The sequence below is a fragment of the Trichoderma atroviride genome, chromosome 1 (genome assembly GCF_020647795.1).
Source record: "Trichoderma atroviride chromosome 1, complete sequence".
NCBI lineage: Eukaryota > Fungi > Ascomycota > Sordariomycetes > Hypocreales > Hypocreaceae > Trichoderma > Trichoderma atroviride.
The window spans coordinates 813,578-830,061 of record NC_089400.1 but is presented as its reverse complement, the minus strand read 5'-3'; the positions used below and the strand labels follow the sequence as shown (position 1 = coordinate 830,061).

Here is a 16,484-nt window from a genome sequence, read left to right as displayed (position 1 = left end):
TCAGCAGCTTCACCATCTTTTTTGCCACGATGCCCTCTTTGACCACTCTTGCGAGCGCGCTCGCTCTCGTTCCATCCGTCTTTGCCGGTTGGAATGTCAACTCGAAGCAAAACATTGCTGTGTACTGGGGTAATAGCTCCTGTTGAGAGTTTTTCATCTTTTGGGAAAGGGAAAATAGTCATCTAACATGGCATTTGGATAGGACAAAACTCGGCCAACCAACAAAGCACACAACAGCGTCTTTCGACCTACTGCAGTGGTACGTTTCGGCTTATACTTTTCAACGCTGCAGCCCTCGATCGGCCGAGGTTGAGAAAAGAAGCATGTTGAATCTGACATTTGCCATGTAGATGCCAACATCAATGTTATCGACATTGCTTTCCTGAACGGAATCACTCCTCCCATGACCAACTTTGCCAATGCTGGTGACCGATGCGCTCCCTTCTCCGACAACCCTTGGCTCCTGAGCTGCCCTGAAATTGAGTGAGTTGAAGCTTTTCTGCCGTACATAAACCGCGACTAACCCTGCTTCCTTTAAAGGGCGGATATCAAGACTTGCCAGGCCAACGGCAAGACCATCCTCCTTTCTCTTGGTGGTGATTCCTACACTCAAGGTGGCTGGAGCTCTGCCAGTGCTGCTCAAGCCGCAGCCAACCAAGTCTGGGCCATGTTCGGTCCTGTCCAATCCGGCAACTCTGCCGAGCGTCCCTTTGGAAGTGCCATTGTGGACGGATTCGACTTTGACTTTGAGGCAACCACCAACAACCTGCCGGCCTTTGGCGCCCAGCTCAAGAGCCTCTCAAACGCCGCCGGTGGCAAGAAGTACTACTTCTCGGCTGCTCCGCAGTGCTTCTTCCCCGACGCTGCTGTCGGCGCGCTGATCAACGCCGTCCCCATGGACTGGATCCAGATCCAGTTCTACAACAACCCTTGCGGCGTCAGCGGCTACACGCCCGGCACCAGCAGCCAGAACAACTACAACTACCAGACCTGGGATACCTGGGCCAAGACGAGCCCCAACCCCAACGTCAAGCTTCTTGTCGGCATTCCCGCTGGCCCGGGTGCTGGTCGTGGCTACGTCTCTGGCTCTCAGCTCACTTCGGTCTTTCAGTACTCGAAGGGATTCAGCGGCACCTTTGCCGGTGCTATGATGTGGGACATGTCCCAGCTCTATGCCAACACTGGCTTTGAGGCCCAGGTTGTCAATGCTTTGAAATGAGTAAAATTATTGAAAAAGAGAATGAGCTGGTATGACTTGGCGGCCTGTGTTGATTATTGGATAACAAGATTGTATATATGTATATATGTTCAAAACTTCACTGTATATAGCTTCTACTTTAGCACATATTGAATTGACTGCACATAGCTTCATTTCATGTACCACTAATTTATATGGTGTTCTAATCAATTTTGTCAGTTCTAGTATTGGGTATCATCAAAATTACAACTCCAACAAGCCTCTGTTTTCCCCTATACCCCCGTCTTTGAATCCAAAGAAACAATTTGCTCAGGTAGGAATGAAATGCTTAGAGTCCTCCTCTTGCTGCGCAAACGACTGCGAAAAGGCAGCCAAGCCAATGATGATGCCAACCGCCATAACAAGCACCGAGATGACAGACCAAATAACGCCCCAGCACTGCGACGAGCCGCCATACCGCTTCGCAAAGACGCTCGCATCCGACTCATTCACCTTGCGCAAGATCAAGTCGTCGCAAATGTCCCACACGCTGTAGAGCGAGCTCATGACGCCGATAAACAGCACCACAAAGCGCAGCGCCTCGGCATGGACGATGAACCAGCAGCCCACCAGCAGGCCGACGGCGAGCAGGACCGTCAGGATGGTCAGCCAGTCGCGCTTCCCCCACCACAGCGTCAGCAGGAAACACACGCCCAGGACGATGGAGGCGACTTTGCTGGCGACGATGTCGAAGCCGCACATGGTGAGCAGGGCGCCGATGAGGGACGAGCCGAGATAGCCCGCGGGAAGCGTGATTGCGCTGATGCCGCCCGAGAGGTGCGTGACGCCGCCTTCGTGGGGGTCGAGCGAGATGGACTTGACGCGGCCGCCGGTGAGGATGGCGGAGAAGGCGTGGCCGAATTCGTGGAAGGCGATGACGAGCATCTGTGGCTGTTAGCTGTGATTTACATCGTGGTGTTGTAAGTGTGTAAGTGCAGATGTGGAGATGATTCCTTGTATGAAGCTGGTTTGGAGATTTTGATATGAAAATACCTTGAATGGCCACAGAATCATGCGCAGATACGGCACATTCCAGAGAATGGCAATAGCCACGACGTAGCCGCCAATGACGCCCAACGTGACGGCCTGAGTGTGAGTTGGATGCTGGAGATTTCGAGGGATGATGGGCTGGTATTGAACGTCGTTGGGGGTGAATAGGTGGATGGCGCTTTCAAGAGGCTGCCACGGCGCCATTTTGGACGAGGTTTCTTTTTGTTATGATTTTGTTTTTTGTAGGTGGTTTGATGATGTCTGGATTTAGACTTGAAACAAGCTTAGGTCTAACGATCGTTGTTGCTGCATGAGCCGGTCACGAGATCTCAAAGAGAGGGAAGATGGCACACAGAGGAATAGAGATTCTAAAACCAAAATAGCAAACAAACAATAAAGAAAAGAAAAAAAGAGGACAGGTTGATAGCAAAAAGTGGCAGATAAGAAATGAAGGTCAATATCGAATTCCAAAGCTGTTGACGCGGCATGTGAGCTGCAAGTGGACCCGTGGCGTGGCTGAGGCGCGATGCACACATCATTTCTTTAGCAGATGCGGCTTTGTGGCTTTTTGGGCTTGTAGATACGAGGAGAGCCGGCCCTACGGCTTCCTTTATTTTTAGGTGTTTGGTTGAGATCGACAGGGCGTGTTTTGCCACTGCCACTGCCACTTTATGCTTGGCTTGGCTGCTTGGCTTTGAGCGGGGTACTTGTACTTGTACTCAACTGTCCACGCGGCTGTTTACAAGGGATAGCGAGCTGTTTTGATTATTGTTGGTGTTTTGTATGAGATGTGTGATTTAGTGTAGAGTTACAATTGTCCAGGTTACCTGTGCCGTTGATCAATCAGCATTTGGCTCTCGTCGACTAAAGAGCAATAACACCAAGCGTAGCAATTCAAGAGAGCCACCATGTTGAATCGAGAGCATCTGACCTCCAGGAAGGAGAAATAATAGCAACATCATGTATTGATAACAGATTCTATAACCCAGCATTTCCAACGTAAACAAAGTTTTTCTTTTATTATATATATATATACATGAACAACCGTCTACCTCGGCATTAGACAAGCAGATTCTGGAACTAACCCGCGCCAACGACGTCTTCTCACTATGCAAATCTCCGTCTTCAATGCAAGTCAATTAAACCTTTATATTACGAGTCAAGTCGTTCAATGTATCCCCGAGAAATGGTGAAATTTTCCATCTTCACTTTATAATGAAAGCATCATGTTGTGTTTTATAGATTTTACTTCATACCAACCCGTGGACTCACAGGGAAAGAAACAACATTGGAGCTTGTAAGTCGATATACATATAAGCTGGCCTCACGTCGATGCAGTCCGCTTGGAGAGAAACCCGTCTCTCCCTTTCTTTTTTTGTCTGTAACAATTATTAATAATCCTCTTTCTGCGTATCAAATGCCTTTTATCAGACAGCATTCTACATCGTTATAATGCTGATGATGCATCTTGTACGGCCCCACCCGGCCCCATCGCCTGAATAAACTTTTAACGATCGGCACCGGCACCGGATTCAGCATCTCCAACATGTCAATGGCTTTCAACTCTCATTAGTTAGTAATGAAATTTTTTCCTAATATCCTTTAATCACCCACTGTTACTTTTTACCATCTACAAATCTTAAACATAAAGACACAAAAAAAAACAAAGAGATGCCAGTCGACTTTGACAAGCAAGCTTACTGGCACGACCGCTTCTCTACCGAAACCTCCTTCGAATGGCTCCTCGGATCTGCCGATTTCATCTCCATCATCAAACCCATTCTCACCAACCTCGAACCATCTTCAGCCCGAATTCTCCACATCGGCTCTGGAACCAGCGATTTACAAAACTACTTGCGCCATCTCGGCTTTCTGGACGTCACAAATGTCGATTATGAGCCTCTGGCCACAGAACGAGGCCGAGAGCTGGAGAAGCAGGCCTTTGGCGACGTAAAGATGAAGTATGCCGTGGCAGATGCTACACAGCTGCAGCTCTCAACTGACAAAGAGTACAAATTCGATCTCGTGGTTGACAAGAGCACCGTCGATGCAGTCTCTTGTGGCGGAGAAGATCAAGTTCGACGCATGGCGAGCTGTGTTCGGAGGCATCTTGCGCCAGGTGCCGTATGGGTCTCAATGAGCTACTCTGCGCGTCGCTTTGACATTGATGGGTTGCCGTTTGTGGCTGAGGTTCTGGAAAAGGTGCCTACGCCAAAGGTGAAAGCGACGGATCCGGATATATTTCACTGGTGCTATCTGCTGCGACCAAAATGAAGGAAGCGTACATGTCTTTTGAATAGGGTTTTGGTCGCAAGATGACAAATTGGCCTGTATATGACTTTTTGAAACTTCTTCTATTATAAAACTTGGGAGTTCAAGAAGGTCAAGCTTCTCGAAGAAGACATGTAAACCCATTGGACAACTATCTTTTGGAAAGGAAATATAGGTTTAGTGTATATATGTATATAAACCAAGATATTGGAAATATATTATAGAGGCAGGTAAAAAAAACCCGGAATGCTTCAATCATTAAAAAGCAATCTATTTCTCATCTATTGCGCCATTCTATATATGATGCCACGCCCGTATTATGCACATGAATTGAAACCAACCCCCGTGTTCCCAAAGAAGCCAACCCTTTTACTCCTTAGTATCCATCCCTCTCACGGTAGCTTTCCATCTTCCCCTTTGCAATCACCTCAATCTGCATCCATCGCTTCGCCAAAAGCGCCCTTTGGCCTCTCAAACCAACTGTCAAAGCATCAACCTCCCGTAGCCGCTTTGCAACAATGTCATTCAAAAACTCATCCAGCAACTTGACCAGATACTCGTCAACTCGACTTTGAACACCACGCCCCTTTTCCTCGTCGTTGAGAAATCGCTTAAATTCCTTGGTCGTGCAGCAAAGCAGTCTCAACACCGCTTGCGTACGGCGAAATTCCTCGGTCGCCTCTCCTAGAGGATACACCCCGAGTAAATCTCGCTTTTCGAGGTCCGCCTTTTGGCTCTCACTCAGCTTGGGAAAAATAACATCGTCAATGTAGACATCGTCTGACGGATTCTCATCAGGGACGAAGCCATACTCGACGAGGTTGTAGTCGTTCGAGTGGCTACTGTACGAGATGTACAACTCCTCTCCCCTTTTGTAGTCTCGATCCGCAACGATGTGGTATCCTTCTGGAGAGTAATACACCCTACACCCAGCGTCCGCATGGTTAAACAAATCGGCCACGGGAATCAGCGCCAGCCTATCTTCCCAGGGATACTTCAACGTCTCGGGCGATTCGTTGTAAAACGTCCGAGTATTGACAGTCAGCCATGCATACGTGTACTCCTCATACGATATGTCCGAAAATGCCTTGTGAAAATCACTCCAATCGCCCTGGAAAGCCTTCTCCCGCTTGAAGACAAGATTTCTAGGCTCAAGAGGCAAAAGATGCTTCAGCTCCCTCGGCCACATCATCGGCATGCCTACTTCAAAATCACTCATCTTCGGCAACACAGCCTTCCAAGGCACCGCATTGGCGCTCCTATCAAGAGCCAGATCCGCCGCGAGCAGTGCCTGGATGCTCGTTTCCGCGGGCAATCTCTCGCGTACCCTCGATGGAACCGACTCCAAGCAGCGCAACGCTCTAGGAGGCACCTTCAAGACTTCCTCTTCCGCCTATATTGGCACGAATATTAGAATCCTCTTCTCCTCCTCAAAGTGCCACATCCAATCCTACATGGCGGGCCCCAATTTACCTTAATCTTTCGCGTGGCCAGAATCCCTGTGCCTCGACCGGGAATCTTGCTCGGCTGTATCGCGTCAACCACCACGCCTTGGGCCTTGGCCCATGTTATGAGATTGTGCAGGTGCCCCATGTCTACTCCGCAAAAATGAGAGAATAATTTGCTTCGTACGTCACAAAAATAAAACTTGGTTGGGCATAACTTTCGATTTCATATCGAAAAGGGCGATTCAGAAGAAGAAGAAAAAAAGGGTCAGTTGCTATCCCCATAAAGGAGATGACACGGCGGGTGCAACGACAAAGAGCCCCCTTTAACCCCCCAGCTGTTAAGGCATCATCGTGGAATCCCCGTGTTTTGGCGCGCAAGGGAAGTGTATCCGGCTAACCGGATAATCTTAGTGTTTTGCTCCCACTCCATTCCGCCGCCTGCTTTGCAATTCTGGCATTGCCGCAAAGAGGCATAAAGCAAATTGGCGGGCCATCGTGACTTTGTCTACTGGCATCCGTAGCTGAGAATAGGATGGTCGTTGCGGGAAATCGTTTGGCCGAGAGTCCAAGCTTCCACCCTGATTACTAATGACACTGTCAGTTGTTTATAACAACATTGAAGCCGCATCTGCGTGTTTACGTCCATCAATTTAATCTACATGAGGCGCATGGGCCATGAGGAAACATTGCCGTCTGTGGATTTCTATTCGTCTATGGTGGAAGCATGCATTAATTGTTATCCACAAATCGTCGCGCAACATGCGTGCTTATTGCTGCAAAGTTCGATATGTAAGACCACCTGCATTAGCACATCCAGATACGGAGTACATACTCCGTGGCTGGAGTGGGTAAACAAACACCAAAGCCTCCTATCCCCACAACCAGCTTTCTGGTAAACATTGGCGGCCCTTGTTTACATAGACGAGATGCCAATTTGATCATGTAGGTAGTACTTGCTCTTTCCCGCCTTTGGGGCTTGTTCGGCGATGAGGGATAATAACGAATGGCCCCTCCTCAGACACACCGTCTCTTAATATCCTCTTCCTCTACCGTAAAAGCCTCCTCTTCCATCTCCTCGACCCCTACCGCCGCCTCTGCCGCCTCCTCTACCCCTTCCCCTTCCCCTTCCCCTTCCGTCATAGCCTCCTCTGTCACCGCGCCCCTCGAGTTGTGTATTCACCGGCCCCTGAGCCTGCCGTTGCTGCCTCTCCTCGGCACTAGCATCCCACAGGTTTTCAATGCCCAAGAGCTCGCAGAAGGCCGCGGTCTGGGGGCTTGTGTACTCATCGGGCTGCTTGTGAACAATCTCTGGCGTGCCAGGAACATACGGAGGCGCTGTCTGCTCAAAGTTCTCTGGCACGTCCAGCTTCCCCTTTTGGACAATGTTCTCCTCAACCCACGCCTTTTCTGCTTCAATCAGGGGAATGTATTTCTCTTCACCTAAATCTGCAGACACTTGGGCCGTAGGATCGCCAAAGGCCTGGAATTTGTGGAAAGCACGGGTGATTGCTAACCACTCGGCATCATATTGAAGTCGATATCTAGGGCCAGAGCTTTGTGGTGGATATAACGATAGCTGCTCTTTCTTGAACGGCTGAACCTCGCATAGCTGAAGAAAGTGTCGTTGTGGCAGACACTTGTCTAATGACAAAAACCGGACTTGTTTGTTTTCAATACCTGGAGGGACTGGCTGGCCTGGTATGCGCTTCACCTTTTCTGCAGGCCGAGCAAATGATGCGGGCAGCTGAGCTCTCAAGTCGTCGGGAACTTCTCCGGCAGCACCCTCAGCATCTTCTTTAGCATCGCTTTCTGTACCTCCTGTAGCCGCTTCTTTGGTAGTATTCTCAGCATCCTCGTCGTCCATGTCCAAGTCAATCTCATCTGGGTTGTCCTGGGCGGGCGGTGCAGCATCAGTGGCTTTATCTGCCTGAGGTTGGGTAACCTCGGTCGCATTTGATGCATCATCGTATTTTTTGATAGCGGCAAATTTGACATGTAAATGCGCTGAGAACCAGTAAGGTGGTCGTAGACGGTCCATGACATGCTCAGCAGCCACACTGCCAAGAGATCCATCCATAGATTCGCGTCTCAGAAAGGGCTTTCGTCTGAACAGTTCATTGAGGTCGCCGTGTGTCTCTACCTGGCGCGGCCAATCGTGACTTAGGCCGACATCAACTTGCGTCTGCATCAGCAGCAGCTTCCGGACGTCAATCTCTCGAACAGAGTAGAACGACTTGATATCGAGGTGGTTAAAAGGAAGCCGTTCATGATGTGGCTTGCGGTAGTTCATACCCCTCCATATTCCAGACATGCCTGCGATGCGGATAGGTCCCAGCCGTAGAACGTTGGCAGCTCCGAGATAGTAAATGTTGGGAGCCACCCAGCCGCCATAGTAGAGCTCCCAGGAGTGTGAAGCAGCTTCATGATTGCCGCCAATAAAGATGGTCAGGTATGGAGCCTGCTTTCTCCCAGCGTAGTAATCGTGGAAGCCGCCAATTTTGCGATACTTGATGGGACACGACATGACCGTCAAGTCGGCCGCATTGCGCACAGCCTGCGTAGATTAGCGGCCTGCATCAACAGGATACAATCAATGTCTATGATGATTTACCTGGAAGTCACCTCCAATGATGAGCAGGTCAACGCCATCCCAGCCGCGCTCTTGGGCAGACTGCTTGACGGAAGCATATATCGCGTCGAGCGCGCCATGGCCCTGAAAATACGATCAATTGACGCTTAAGACAAGAGCATAAGGATAAATGTAGCGCAAAAAAACTTACACAGCCCTCTACGGCAATTCGAACGCCCTGCGATTCGAATGCACCTGATGCCATTTTCCTCGTCGTAGGATATCGGAGGTAGTGTCGGAAAAGAGTGACGAAAGGCCGGGGCTTAGCGCGCATCTGCATCCACTAACAGAGCACGTACTGGCTGTGCTATACGGCCAATGCGAATGACAGCAGTCCAAACGTTTACTCAAGTATCTCTGGGTGGATGCGGCGAAATGTGCTCTTTGTGACGGCAATGCTAGAACCGACAGCCCAATTTTTTATCATTCAGGGATGCTGTTGAGTCATAGTTGAGTTTGACTCACAGATGACGGATGTGACACCACTGCTGCAGCTTAGCAAGGACGCCACTGCAGCTTCATGCAACTCATACGGTTGAAGCAGCATGAAGTGCCTCAACGCCGAGTTTACAGATGTTTAAACAGTATGCTGCAAGAGATAGTGCTTAACGTAGTATGGACTTGTGTGATTCTCTAAATGGCAGTTCAAGCAAGCTTAACATTGCTCGAAGCTATTATATGCCAGATTATCGACCTCACTAGCCTACAAGAGGCCATCTAACGATTTACAAAGCTACGAATAAATGGCAAAGCATGTGCCCCTCAGAAAAAAGCGAGATCTCAACGGAAGAACTTTGAGTCAAGCAGAGTGAGAGGGAGGCTATTAATCTACCACTTCTAATAGACGTTCAACCCACGGAGGAGTAACAGAGAAGAACGTATATGCTGAAATGGAGGTCGGAGAGATGATCATCACAATGAACTGAAAGACAAGGAAGAAGAAGAGCTGCTGAATTCATCATTCTTAGTATTAAGGCGAGGTCATATTGCTTTCCTCTTCTATTTCTGTAATCGGTGTGGTATCATATCTTCGTGTCATAATCTGTCTGGGTAGTAACATCCAGTGGTTGTGCCGTCTCATTTCGTGCTCATATTGGCCCTGTGAAAAACGTGTAAGATTAAAAAGCGCCAATAGCTCGACTCCCACATGGCTTACTGATCCAAGCCCAGGTAATCGGCTGCGGCCAACAGCTCGAGGCAAAGCTCGACAGGAATGTCCATGTCGGGCACGTCTTCGCTGTCCTTGTAACGGTACCAGTAATGGAAGTACTCGACCACTTTGTCAAGCACCAGGCCGCTATCATGCGTTGGTCAGCCAGCTCAAACACTGTTATAGCAAGGCCGTTTTTCAAAACGATTCTGGGTCAGTTCAAGTGTAGTGCAACATCAACCAGACCAGCCTGTCCAGCCTCGCCCGAGACATGAGAGTCTGGTAGAGACAGCGGCGTTCTGTCAAAGAAATGCTCGTGGAATTGTCGTCATCCCTTGCAGCACATGCCACGGCCACTCATGGTCGCTTCGTTTCTCACCTCATCTCTTGGAACACACATCTCGCGTCCTTGGCCTCGGCGAATTGACTCCTCGGGTCCAGCATGCCCTTGATGATGGGGCTGATCTTGGCCGCCTCACGCAGCACGACAAACTCGAAGCCGTCCCCGGAAACGAGCGTCACGTATTTGCTGGGGGCTGAGGGTTCATCATCATCATCCCCGGTAGCTGAATGAAATCTCTTCATTTTCGGCGAGAGAAGTCGGCCTCTGAGGGTAAAAGAAGAAGAAGAGAGAATTTTGCACGGAAAAAAAAGCTTTATACGCAACGCACAGCAATCTCCACCCGCAGTTCGTGCACGCGTTTTAGCCCACGAGAATTTTCGCAGACGGCTAATGCACGGACCATCTTCGGAGCCGGAACAACCCGCCCTAGCCACCGCCAGTTGGCGCCCCAGCCACTCGCCAGGGCCGTCCAGGGCCGTCACGTCAGTGCGCCGGGGCTGCACCGCCCCCCGTTGCCCCGCCAACGTGTTTACTCAGCTCTTTGGGCTCGCTTTGCCAGTTCCCGTCTGATAACCAGCTGCAGCAACCGTCGTGTCCCACCAACTCGTCTCGTTGCCCGGAGCGAACAGCAACAGCAGCCTAGCCCGTCCAAGTACAACATCGTCATCCCCCCCAGCCTCTGCGTCGTGCCGATTTCCAAACCTTCAGCTTCGGGGGCTGCGCTACGCTTTCTGCTGCTCGCCGCATCGTATTCCACACCGCCGCAGTGTTTTTGTGCATCTCTTTTCTTTCATCCTTTTTTCCATCCTTTTTCCCATCCCTCTTACACCGATTGTTCCCTTACTTGCAGCGACCCTGCCGAGCCGCAACCGTCGATTTTCTTTGTTTCTGCCGCGGTGCCCACTCCTATTCTTTGTTGAGTAGGATCAGCATTCCTGCCGGCGACAGAGACCGCATTGCATTGTCCGCCCGAGACACGCTCTACACGCTCTGCCGCGCTCTCGCCAGCATCTGCTCGGAACGTCGTTTCCACCATGGCGGCGTACCAGAATCGCAACTCGCAGTATGCGACGGCGAGCACCGAGAAGCGCGCCCAGCGCACCCGCTCCAGCGAGGGAACTGTCAGTACAACCATGAGCTCATCGTCAGGCCGCGAATCAGCAGCGACTCACGTAACGGAGGCCCCGACATATTCGAAGAAAATTGTCGTTGTAGGAGACGGAGGATGCGGCAAGACATGTCTGCTCATCAGCTACAGCCAGGGCTATTTTCCAGAGGTAAGCAGCGCCCAGCCGCGGCGGCCCGTCGTTGAGCGTCCAGATACTGAAGCTCGCCCCCTGGGTAGAAATATGTGCCCACCGTATTCGAGAACTACATCACCTACCCGACGCACCCGCCCACCGGCAAGACCGTAGAGCTCGCTCTGTGGGACACGGCCGGCCAAGAAGAGTACGACCGCCTCCGTCCGCTGTCGTACCCCGAAACCGATCTCATCTTTGTGTGCTTCGCCATCGACTGCCCCAACTCGCTGGACAATGTCATGGATAAGGTACGTTTGCGTTGGAGGGCTCCACCCCCTGAATCTAGTCATCTCGATTTGCCGTTTGCTAACGCCGACCGCAGTGGTACCCCGAAGTTCTGCATTTCTGCCCCTACACCCCCCTCATCCTGGTCGGCCTCAAATCAGATCTCCGGCACAAAAAATCTTGTATCGACATGCTGAAGACCCAGGGCCTCACGCCCGTCACCGCAGAGCAGGGAATGGCCGTTGCCAAGAAGATGGGAGCCGGGTATATGGAATGCAGCAGTAAGGAAATGCGGGGCGTCGACGAGATCTTTGAACGGGCCATTCTGACTGTCGTGGCCAACGACCGGAGGAACTTGGAGACACCCACTGCAATGGCAGTGTCCGCTGGCGATGGAAAGACACAAGCTCCGGTAGTAGGAGGCATTAAGAGGAAGAAGAGAAAGTGCAATTTCCTTTAAAGCGGTCATGCGAGAGCCTATACGCTCGTCCTTTCTGCACTGGCGGCAGAAGGGCAGTCAGGGGTCGTCGAGGTGGACTTGTGGGCACGGAGCGGATGCGGACGCAGATACGGCAATTCTAATGACCATTAGACGATCTTTTTACGACGATTTGCGCCTATAACGAACGACGTCCAACGGCTAATGGTCCCACGATTTCAGACGACAACGCTTGGAGATGGGAGACGAGCTGCTGGTGCACCTCGCCCTTTCGAAGGAGAGGTAGTAGAGCCGGGTATATATAAGCGGAAATCCGCGTGGTTGTTTTTAAACATATTCGAGCCGGCCTCTTTTTTTGGATTTGCGCTTTAGGTCCTGCTAGCCTTGACGCATGGAAGGGGAAGGGTGGATATGGAAACCACAAACTTTTCAACGCAACTAGGAAACGGGTGGTGACTTTTTTGCGGACTTGTGTGGTCTTTTAGTGCTTTATTATTATTATTTTTTTCTTTTTCTTTTGTCTCGCTTTTTCTATCCACTTTGCGTTTTTTTTTCTCTTATGTAGCATGATACTGTTGAGTTCAATCAGGCTTGGGATTGGGGACATAAAAAATCATCATATTCGCCCTACCGACTGTCTCTCCTTTCTGGCCCCTTTTGTCTTTATATATTTTTTTCTTCCTCTCCGATCTAGTGGTCGTACTGTAGAGATAGTGTAGATTTATGCGCTGCGTAGATTGGTTGGGGTACTCGGTAGTTTGGGGTATCTTGTTCATTTACGTGCGTGTAGTAGCAATAGTATAATCTTTCGTTTGTTTGTATGAAGCGTGCCTTTTCCCTCTCTCTCTCTTTCTCTCTCTTCCATATGTGGGTATCATAAACTCATTCGTGTCGTGTCTCTTCTTCTTCGGCTTGTGTTTCGTCGCCTTGGTGCTCTGCTGCTGCTTTGTTGCCGTCTTCGTCCTTGGCCATGACGTTTTCGAATTGTGACCAGAGGGCTTCTACGGAGGAAAATTCATTGCCGACCTAGGATATATGAGCCTTGTTTTCGCCCTGTCTCTTTTGGGGGGCGTTTTTGTTCCAGGCGTTTGCATTCGGAGGGAAACAAAACGTACAGCAATGACTGCTTCGAGCGATCGGTTCAGTTTGTTTATGCTGGAGAGGACTTGTTCGAAGCTCTAAGCATTACCACATCCCATGATATTAGCTCCTGATGTACCTGTGACTTGGGGGGAGAGGAGACAAAAGGGTTTTTTCGCATACTTCGGCAATGTCCCCGATGAGGACTTCTCGCTGCTGTTCGAAATATGCTCTGCTGCTGCTGCTGCTGCTGTTTGAGCCGCTGGCGGTGTTGCGAGTGTCCATTGCGGAGATGCAGAAGCTGCTTTTTTAGATACACTGAATCGTTTTTTGCAGTCTTTGAAAGTAGCTTGGAATAGAGTGAAATATTTGGTATGATGCAGCATAAGTTGGGGTTGCGCGACGCGCCAGAAGCTATTTGGAGATGAACTAGTAGCTGCAGCTAGTTTAAACATTTAGCAGCTGATAGCCCCACCAATCGCTGAACCCAACTTGCCAACTACAACATGCCTCATATCTAGATGCAGCACCATCTACCAATAGTACCTAGGTTATGATAGTTTCACAATACAGGTTTCTAGCAATATTCATACATCTTTATATATATATAAGCTATATCTCATAATCAAGATAAACAATATCATACAAAAGCCGTCCCAAACGTAAAAAAGCAATCAATTACTTGCATTTCGTAAAAGACAGCCGAAAACAAAAACCGCACCATACACAAGCAACTTCGCCGGTCCTTTGCCCCTTTCCCCCTCGGTTTGCAGTCTCCTGTTGTTTTTCACCAACCCAAACGAATGCCTTTATGTATCGTTTGTTTTTCCTCCAGAGGACCCCCCATCTATAGAACGTGGCAATTTCGTAGATGATCGATGAAATGGAAAAAAAAAAAAAAGAAAGAAATGGTGCGTATAAGAATAGTGGGAGGAAAATTGAAAGATTGTAATCAGGCAAATACATAATTGTAGCGAAAACAAATATGGTACTATATTGCTATACCTCTCATTGACTCTTCAAAAAAAAAAAAAGAACATGCTCATCGCCCATATCTGCTGTCTGGCGGCGGCCGGTCATAACCTCTGTTCATCATATCACGCACGTCTCTCGGATCTCTTGGATCCCTCTGGTCCCTTGGATCTCTATGATCTCTCGGGTCTCTTGCGTCCCGAAGCTGCATGTCTCTTGGATCTGGCGCTGGATAGCCATGCATTTGTGACTGCGCAGGTGGTGGCCCTCGTGTATCATAGACACTAGGGGGTGTAGCTTCGGCCCGGCGGAGGTTCTCTTGGATCTCGCGGAGGCGGCGGGCCCGGCGTTGATGCATATCGCGAGTATGGCTGGGGAGCGGAGGGCAGCGGTTCTCGAGTAGCTGGTGGGTACCTAGACTGCATTCCGTGCTGCTGCGGCAATCCAGAAGCACCTTGTCCGTATATTGAAGGAGGTCCGCGTTCGTCTCTCAGATGCTGTTGCGGTGGTGGTGCCGCTGACCATGTTGGTCCCGGAGTTCCTGGCTTTGTTGAGGGATGCTGAGATCCCCAAGCCTGCTGCGAGTGCGGTGGAGGAGCCTGTGATGCTTTCGGAGGTTGAGTTGGCCAGCTGTTGCTTTGTTGCCGAACATCAGAAGGCTGCGCTTGGTGGCCAGACGATGGCCAAGCATTGTCGCGGCTGCTCGGAAGAATCTCGCGGCTCCTAGACGACGAGTGAACTGCGTATGGCTGAGCCGGCGGTGAGGTAATATGCGTCGGCTGAGAAGCTCCCCCATATGCTGTAGGATAGCCTGTCTGAGACTGGTATTGAGATTGAGCTGGCTGTGCAGGTGGAGGATATCGATGCGATGTTTGAGGAGAATTCGTTCCACTCGCTGGATGGCTCTGCGGATACCCATGAGATCGGTAGTAATCAATGTCCACAGCCGAATCAGATGGCATGCTTCGATGTCCACTCATATGTTGTGAGGAAGCCGACGAGGCGGGAAAAGGAGGCTTGAGAGGTGGCATGGCTGATGCTCCGCCAGATGGCGTCCGCGAGTAGGGAGAATAGTGCGCATCTGTTTCCCGACGAACTGGGGCGCCCTGTGGAAGCCCGGATGCTGGCGGAGGCGGCCTGCCGATACCCTGAGATGGCGGTGTCGACGACGGTACAGGCGTATGACTCTTGGTGACCTCGGCAACCCGCTTAGGGGGCGGAGGGTCATCGTTCAAGAGAGACATAATGTTGGACTTCCTAGGTTCAGGTGGCCGTACCGGCGTGTGTGGAGATATGGAAGAAGCATTCGGTGGTGGTGCAGCTACCCCATAAGGCTCATGCGGAGGTCCTGAGGGCATCCTTGGCTGAGGGGTTTGAGTCGGTCGAGAAGACGGAGGCGCCAATGGCGGTGATTGTACTGCTACAGGTTCCGAAAGCAATGGCCTCATTGGCTGCTGCGATACAGGAGCAGGGTACGATTGAGGAGCAACAGAACGCGAGGGCTCTTGAGATGGCGCCCTTGTCAGTGAGAAGGGCTCGCGAGGGCCTCCGCCATGGCTGAGCTGCTGGCGATGGGTGTAAGGGTCGTAACGGTGCTGAAGTGGTGCCTCGGGCTCTTGTTTCATTCTCATCGACTGTTGTTCTGCTTGTCGGAGGTCTCTCTCTCTTTCCCTTTCCATTTCCATTTCTCTTTCTCGAATGAGCTGCTGCTGCTGCTGCTGCTGCTGTTGCTGGTGATGCTGATGTTGATGTTGGTGGTGGAGCTGTTGTTGTTGTTGCTGCTGCTGCATTTGCTGCTCTCTATACCGCTTCTCCGCATTCATCCGCTCAAGCTGAGCAGTGCGCTCACGCTCAGCGATAGCCTCAGGGTGCGATGGCTGAAGCGGCTGTGCCACAGACAGTGGGCGTGGATCTCGAAGCTCCGGAACCTGATTGACAGAAGACTTTTGCGGAAGCGGCACTCGCTGAGATTGTGCGGGATCGCGCTCTCTCTCCGGGAAGCCGAAATGTGGCAGTTGTTGATGCATGGAGCGGGCGTTTGGAGATATGGCCTGTTGTGTCCCTTGAGGCACCGGATGAGCTGGTACAGCAAGAGGGATCTGGTTAGGCTGCGCGAGGGGAGCCTGGGCCGGAGCCTGGGCAATTGGCACACCATAAGTAGCGATATGCTGCTGCCGCAATGGCTGAGGAGGTGCAGGCTCAACTTTGGGCTGTGGTAGATCCACGTGAGGTTCGACTGCTCCAGGAGCAACCGCGATAGGTCGTGATGTGCCAGGCGCAGTGCTTTCGAACCTCCTACCACGGCCACCACTGCTGAGGACAGGGGGGATCAGGTCTCTTTTCACCCCTGGCTCGCTTCGCATCAGCCTCCTGAGCAATTACCTCCCACTCGGGTTTCC

At 50.8% G+C, this 16,484-nt stretch overlaps 9 protein-coding genes across 10 annotated transcripts; 3 read left to right on the top strand and 6 right to left on the bottom strand.

Moving 5' to 3' along the window:
- Positions 1-29: 29 nt before the first annotated feature.
- TrAtP1_000326 (uncharacterized protein) lies at positions 30-1,219 on the top strand (the record flags this gene model as incomplete). Its single annotated transcript, XM_014091766.2, has 4 exons — positions 30-129; positions 203-259; positions 351-483; positions 541-1,219. The coding sequence occupies 4 exons, from the start codon at positions 30-32 to the stop codon at positions 1,217-1,219; spliced, it is 969 nt and encodes a 322-aa protein (XP_013947241.1).
- Positions 1,220-1,354: 135 nt separating this feature from the next.
- On the bottom strand, positions 1,355-2,836 carry TrAtP1_000325 (uncharacterized protein). Of its 2 annotated transcripts, XM_014091767.2 has the most exons (2): positions 2,231-2,836; positions 1,355-2,122 (listed from the first exon to the last, which is right to left on the bottom strand). In XM_014091767.2, the coding sequence occupies exons 1-2, from the start codon at positions 2,429-2,431 to the stop codon at positions 1,508-1,510; spliced, it is 816 nt and encodes a 271-aa protein (XP_013947242.1). In that variant the 5' UTR covers positions 2,432-2,836; the 3' UTR covers positions 1,355-1,507. The 2 variants fall into 2 exon arrangements, with proteins under 2 accessions (XP_013947242.1, XP_065966601.1); XM_066110529.1 differs by having other exon boundaries at positions 1,355-2,836.
- A 1,062-nt stretch (positions 2,837-3,898) lies between these two features.
- TrAtP1_000324 (uncharacterized protein) lies at positions 3,899-4,501 on the top strand (the record flags this gene model as incomplete). The annotated part of the gene is made up of 1 exon (XM_014091768.1): positions 3,899-4,501. One exon carries the CDS (start codon positions 3,899-3,901, stop codon positions 4,499-4,501), a length of 603 nt encoding a protein of 200 aa, XP_013947243.1.
- Positions 4,502-4,748: 247 nt separating this feature from the next.
- On the bottom strand, positions 4,749-6,536 carry TrAtP1_000323 (uncharacterized protein). The gene is made up of 2 exons (XM_014091769.2): positions 5,972-6,536; positions 4,749-5,891 (listed from the first exon to the last, which is right to left on the bottom strand). The coding sequence occupies exons 1-2, from the start codon at positions 6,089-6,091 to the stop codon at positions 4,875-4,877; spliced, it is 1,137 nt and encodes a 378-aa protein (XP_013947244.1). The 5' UTR covers positions 6,092-6,536; the 3' UTR covers positions 4,749-4,874.
- A 440-nt stretch (positions 6,537-6,976) lies between these two features.
- On the bottom strand, positions 6,977-8,855 carry TrAtP1_000322 (uncharacterized protein; the record flags this gene model as incomplete). Its single annotated transcript, XM_014091770.2, has 3 exons — positions 6,977-8,500; positions 8,558-8,659; positions 8,727-8,855. 3 exons carry the CDS (start codon positions 8,853-8,855, stop codon positions 6,977-6,979), a joined length of 1,755 nt encoding a protein of 584 aa, XP_013947245.2.
- A 797-nt stretch (positions 8,856-9,652) lies between these two features.
- Positions 9,653-10,310, bottom strand: TrAtP1_000321 (uncharacterized protein; the record flags this gene model as incomplete). The annotated part of the gene is made up of 3 exons (XM_014091771.2): positions 9,653-9,674; positions 9,732-9,872; positions 10,105-10,310. 3 exons carry the CDS (start codon positions 10,308-10,310, stop codon positions 9,653-9,655), a joined length of 369 nt encoding a protein of 122 aa, XP_013947246.1.
- A 792-nt stretch (positions 10,311-11,102) lies between these two features.
- TrAtP1_000320 (uncharacterized protein) lies at positions 11,103-12,054 on the top strand (the record flags this gene model as incomplete). The annotated part of the gene is made up of 4 exons (XM_066110528.1): positions 11,103-11,189; positions 11,250-11,345; positions 11,414-11,617; positions 11,692-12,054. The coding sequence occupies 4 exons, from the start codon at positions 11,103-11,105 to the stop codon at positions 12,052-12,054; spliced, it is 750 nt and encodes a 249-aa protein (XP_065966600.1).
- Positions 12,055-12,915: 861 nt separating this feature from the next.
- TrAtP1_000319 (uncharacterized protein) lies at positions 12,916-13,398 on the bottom strand (the record flags this gene model as incomplete). Its single annotated transcript, XM_014091555.2, has 3 exons — positions 12,916-13,059; positions 13,149-13,211; positions 13,297-13,398. 3 exons carry the CDS (start codon positions 13,396-13,398, stop codon positions 12,916-12,918), a joined length of 309 nt encoding a protein of 102 aa, XP_013947030.2.
- Positions 13,399-14,369: 971 nt separating this feature from the next.
- Positions 14,370-16,448, bottom strand: TrAtP1_000318 (uncharacterized protein; the record flags this gene model as incomplete). Its single annotated transcript, XM_066110527.1, has 1 exon — positions 14,370-16,448. One exon carries the CDS (start codon positions 16,446-16,448, stop codon positions 14,370-14,372), a length of 2,079 nt encoding a protein of 692 aa, XP_065966599.1.
- Between the last annotated feature and the right edge of the window lie 36 nt (positions 16,449-16,484).